The 5,473-nt window shown below is 34.5% G+C and overlaps 1 protein-coding gene across 4 annotated transcripts in view; it reads right to left on the bottom strand.

The window, feature by feature from the left end:
• LOC100180072 (NACHT, LRR and PYD domains-containing protein 3-like) overlaps nt 1–5,473 on the bottom strand; it is a 15,873-nt gene that overhangs the window by 4,034 nt on the left and 6,366 nt on the right. For 2 of the 4 annotated variants that reach the window (XM_026838612.1, XM_018815736.2), the window contains exon 4: nt 1,960–3,712. In XM_026838612.1, coding sequence (XP_026694413.1) covers nt 2,640–3,712 — 1,073 coding nt within the window. In that variant the 3' untranslated portion in view covers nt 1,960–2,639. Of the gene's footprint in view, nt 1–1,959; nt 3,713–5,304; nt 5,439–5,473 lie in introns of those variants that run through there. The other 2 variants (XM_018815737.2, XM_026838613.1) reach the window with 2 other exon arrangements.

Below are 5,473 nucleotides of genomic sequence, written 5' to 3'. Positions count from 1 at the left end.
TCGCATCAAGATGAAGTAGAAGTGACTCCATTAGAGAATCTTTCATCTCGATGTCATAGATAGCCAACCATGTAATCTGTATCGAGATTTAAAAGAGAAATATGAATTTATTAATAATTTATCAAACTTGTTGACTTAAGTTCGTTGTTTATAATTAATTTATTTTAACATCATTGTATGCAAAAAGTGGAGAATGAAAAAAATGGATTTTTATTAGACCAGTATTCCAATGATATTTATGACGGAGTACCATGATCCAGTTATACCGTGATCCACCATGATCCAGTTATAATGTCGATTTTATCACACATAAGTTTTATGTTGATTCTAGCACGTCAAACCCAATTGTTAGGAATGCGTATATTCATATTGGTTATTTACATCCCTATAATATTTTTGTACGAAAAGCTTTCACGCAGAATATATTATGTTCACTCGAAGATTAAACTACGACGCACGCGAATGTTAAACTAATATAAATTTTAATGTTTCCCAACGCGCACCAAAAAACGGACATGACGCAAAACACGTACGATAATGCGTTGGTGTAACTCGAATCGTCTATTTAAAAACACATCAAATATTTCACTTTTGGTTTCAATCGAAACCTTGTTTTTCCCCGAGTTTTATAAAATTAATCTCCTGTTCTCACATCGTCTGAGTAATTGGTGTTTGCGTAAATTTCGTTAGTTTAAGCGATAATGCAGGAGGTGAAATGATCATGCATGCTTATTAGACATTTGTTCTTGGGGAAACTTGCTACAAGACTGGATTTCGATTTTTTGATGACGTCATTAAAATTTAAATGACGTCACTAAAAACTTGGGTTTTCGGCAAAATATACCAAAAGATTTTATTTCAAAGTTGATTCCTGGTTACGTTACTACACAACTAATAAGTTTTTTATACCAATTATTACGAATGTAAATCACGGTATAACTGTAAAAACAAATTTAGGTAAATGGGACAATACGCACAAAAACATAATTTATGTCAAAAATTCGAGCCCGACCGATATTGCTTTATTCAAACCGTTACCGATATTTTGTAAATTTCAGTTGCCGATATCCGATATTTTAATGCACCTAAATAGCTTGGCTGATTAAAATCTAGAGATCAGATAAGAATGATTAAAATCAAACTACATGACTACTTATTATTAATTAGTTATTAGTTATTAGTGAACTTGTAATTAAATAATTAGATAATTAATAAGATTCAAATAATATTTATCAGCTAATGCAGTTTGTTTGTGTATCGTGTTGGCGCTCAAAAAGACGCGTAAGTGACCTAAAGTAACCTCGAGGTTGCATGCGCGTGACAAACATGACATGCGGTGGACGCATGATCAGACGCTTTGATCGAGTTTAATACTTAGATTGTTACGAACGAGATTAATTAGGAATACGAACCACGTTTATAAACAAGTTAATTCTTACGTACGCACGTCGCTGGCCGTCTGGTTACTTGGCCTCGATAATATTTTTATGCTCTTGCCGATAATTGGAAAACCGATAATCGGTCGTAATCTACTTAAAATTGCTACATATTTCCTAAAGAGTGTTTGCAGCATAGAGATCAAAAACTTTGATTTTTCGGCGGAATACGAACCGTATATTCTTAAAAAAATACATCACGATTTTCAAAACAAGTTTACTAAAAACTTTTAAATGCTATGATGCCTTTTTCAAACGTTATATTGGTAGATAATTTCTTCCTCTTTCAAATAAAACCAACTATAAGTGAACATGTGATCATTTTTGTGAACACCTGTTTTAGATTGCATATTTGCACTACTAGTTCCCAAAGGAGAAACATACTTTTGGCATCATTCGTTTTAATGTATTTTAGTATTTGGTGTATTTTATACTAAACGTCGGGCTAATGTTAATGTTCTACATAATAACAAAATGTTGATTTTAATGTTACAGACTACAGACATAATATATTTATACCAACCGTGGTAGTTGTGCCATGAATCCCACGAAGCAAAGATTCATAAACTTCAGTGGTTTTGCGCCATGAACGCAGCATCAACTTGTGTGGTTTCGTAAACAACTTCAATGCATAAACTATGTCTCCAACCTCAGAAAGATGACTTGGTAGAGCAATCTCAAGTTCAACGGGAAGACAATCTTCAAATTTCCTTGAAGTTTCTTCGTCATTGTATTCATGAAACCAACCAAACCGTCGGATCAAATCTTTATTCTTGGTCATCAAGTCTTCATCCCTGGCCGAACGTAATGACTTCATCATCATTGACTCCATGAACTTCTTCTTCTTTTCGTAATCTTTAATCATCTTAGCGGGAAAAATAGGTTTCAGTTGTTTATATGCATGAGGATTACAGATTCCGAACATAAATGTTACTACCATGCTCCATTGCGTATCTTTAAAGGTGGACTTGAGTTGTTCGAACTCAGGATACGACACAAAGAGCATTAAGTATACAGCTGCGTAGAATTCCTGCCAGGTGAGGTGGGTGAAGTAACTTCGTTTATTTCCTTCCAATATTTTCATTCCGTAATCCAGACGATTAATCGACATAAGTGTGGAAAAAGTTTGTAACCATTTTATCAGCCAGCTCCACATCGTCAAAGTCACTTTTCTCGAAAACAAGTTTCCTTTGTTGAAGACCCTCATATGCATTGCGGAGCAAGTTTGACCATTTCAACTCCAACTTTATCCAGGGGAACCTCTCCTTTCAAATGGGACGACTCTACAAACCTGCTCATGGAAAAGATTAAAACTTGAGTCATTGTTTTAATATCACTGCCTTCGTTTGAGAGCAAACAAGACACAATAAGAATAAAATTAATTGGAAGATAACACAGATGAGCAAGGTTTGGTTGTTGGTCCAATATTTTCTTGATGGCTGGGTACTTCTCCCCACAAAGCTGTGTTCCAAGATTATTCTTTGCTTTTTCCAGGAGCCCAAGAACCTCAAATATAGAACTAGGTCGATAATCAGGGTGCAGCTTGTACATTGGACCTGGTCTAGATGTAACTACCATTTTAGCTTTGGGTAGCAATGTGAAGTTGAACAAATTCTTCATGATATCGACCGGTTTGGATTTCCCATCAAGTTTACACACATGGGAGGTCATGGCGAATTCTTTCGTTGAAGCTTCATCCAATCCATCGAAGAAGATGGCAACATTTGGATTGTTGTGTAAGAATGTAATCAAAGCCTTGCTTTCCTCTTCAGTGTAATTGACTTTAACCCTGCTGTTGGTGGTTAGGAACTCTAGTAATGTCATTTTCGTATTAAAGTCGATGTCTTTCACTTTAATGAAGAACGGAAATTCAGTGTCAGGTAGAAATTCATGCTTGAGAATTTGGTTTACCATCATCTTTAAAAGAGTGGTCTTCCCAACACCTGGAGGTCCAACCACCCCAACAGTGTTAGCATGTCTTCTTATGTACTCAGCTCTGGCAGCTTCTGTTGAACACTTAACTTCAGAATCAAGTTGCGCCTTTTCCAACGCTTTGTCGAACATTTGGCCGATGGTTACTGAACGGTTGTTTACACGATTTGAACTTAGATAGTCTCTGCGTTTCATCTCTTCTTTCCATTCGTCATCTATTGGTTGTCGTACATCTGACATCTCAAGTCTTACTGCTTCTATGTTACGATCAAGTTGTATTGGCATGTTGGATTCTCCAATAACTTGGTTCGAACGATCGACTAACTGGCTTTGTAGATTTTCAGCTGTTTAAATAAACGAGGTTAGTGTATTTACGACGCACTCTGTGCTAAGGCTGTAAATACATCGGAATGAATATTTTAAGTTTAAACGTAGTTAAATTCAATGCCAATTGTTTTACGACTATATGTTCATTTCTAGTTTTTGTTAAGTTGCGTTTCTTGATGTTATGTTTTATATCATGTATAGTTATATAATGTAAGCAAAAAACAATGGGGTACTTGGGGTAGGAAAGGTCCATCCTACTATCCCGCTAAAATCATTTTATTGCAAACAGCTTTTATGGATAAAAACTGTATTTATTTTGCTTTTATTTACCTTTTATCCATTTAGACCGTTTCACTTGGTTAATTTAAGTGATATGTTTCAGTTACTTCTTGTGCTTTATATAGGTTATGCAACTAATGGGCTTTGTTTTCAGTCTAATAAATGTTATTTGTGAGTAAGCTTATGTTTATAAGTAAGTAGTCAAGTATATTGATTACAAAAGAGAGAAGAATGAGAGCATGGCCTTTAAAAATGTATCAGAGATATTTTTGATTTTGTAGAAAAACTAAAAAAAAGTTGATGTTTCTGAAAAAATACAGACTGCATAATGTATAAGTTGCACGATTAATGTTTGTATTTTTACCCCACTGTCAACTTTAAAACAAAAATAAATTAACCTTCTATCGAAAAGTTTGTTTTTTTATTGTCTACAAATGTTCTTTTGCCCCAAAGACAGGGCAACAAAAAGCAGAATTAAATAATCATAGAAATCCTACGGTCCAGAATGTTTGTTGCATATTGTTCCTCCAGACTAAGAATTGTTTTGAATGTATTACTTAAAGGGAAAATAAAAGTTTGTAAAATTTGCCTTTTATTCGACACTTGACAGTATTTATTATATCATGATATCATGTATTTTGATTCCATAAACTTTTACGTTTAATATTTGTCTTTGAAGGCTTTGGATTCTAAACCGTTTCTGTTTGTATCTACGTTCAACTTTAACGGGACACTTATAACCATGCAATGTGTAATAATTATTTCTCACTATATACACTAATACACACCAGTACACTACTATATACACTAATACACACCAGTACACTACTATATACACTAATACACACCAGTACACTACTATATACACTAATACTGTTTAGCTCCACCAACAATGTGATATCATCTAACTGCACAGTTTCTATGCTTTCTGTATTTAAACCCAGCCATCGTTCAAACTAAACCTTCCTAATAGAAAAACTGTAACGTAACTAAAACTCTATATAGTAAAAACTTTGTAAAAAAAACAGTAAAGGTTTAATTAAGGCCATGGTAAAAAATAAGTAAGTTATACTATCTGCAATAATCCAAGTGTTCACAACAACCAAACTAAGCAACAGGTTTGTTGGGAAATATTACAAAACAAAAAGATTAAGTATTACAAAGTTCCACTCGTAAAACAACAGGCATTGGAATCATTAATAGGCTTCTTGAATACCAGACGTTCATGAGGATTCCTGGGTCGTCTATTGAGTATCTCATGCATGTTGCTTACAGTGATGGTTTAGTTTTATTTTAATTGATGCAATGTACATAAACATGGACGACTCACCAAGTGGTTGAACGTTGACAGGAGCAGGTTCTGGGTGTTGGTGAGTATGTAGTTCCTGTACACTTCCAATCTCCATGTTACCATTCGTTGTTACGTGTGCACTCTCCTATAACAACAATGTAACAGCTATGGTTTAACTCAAACGCGCCTGCAGTTTTAGTTTAAGAGT

The sequence above is a fragment of the Ciona intestinalis genome, unplaced genomic scaffold (genome assembly GCF_000224145.3).
Source record: "Ciona intestinalis unplaced genomic scaffold, KH HT000099.2, whole genome shotgun sequence".
NCBI lineage: Eukaryota > Metazoa > Chordata > Ascidiacea > Phlebobranchia > Cionidae > Ciona > Ciona intestinalis.
The sequence above is the reverse complement of the archived record's forward strand: the minus strand, read 5'-3'. Positions and strand labels throughout refer to the sequence as shown.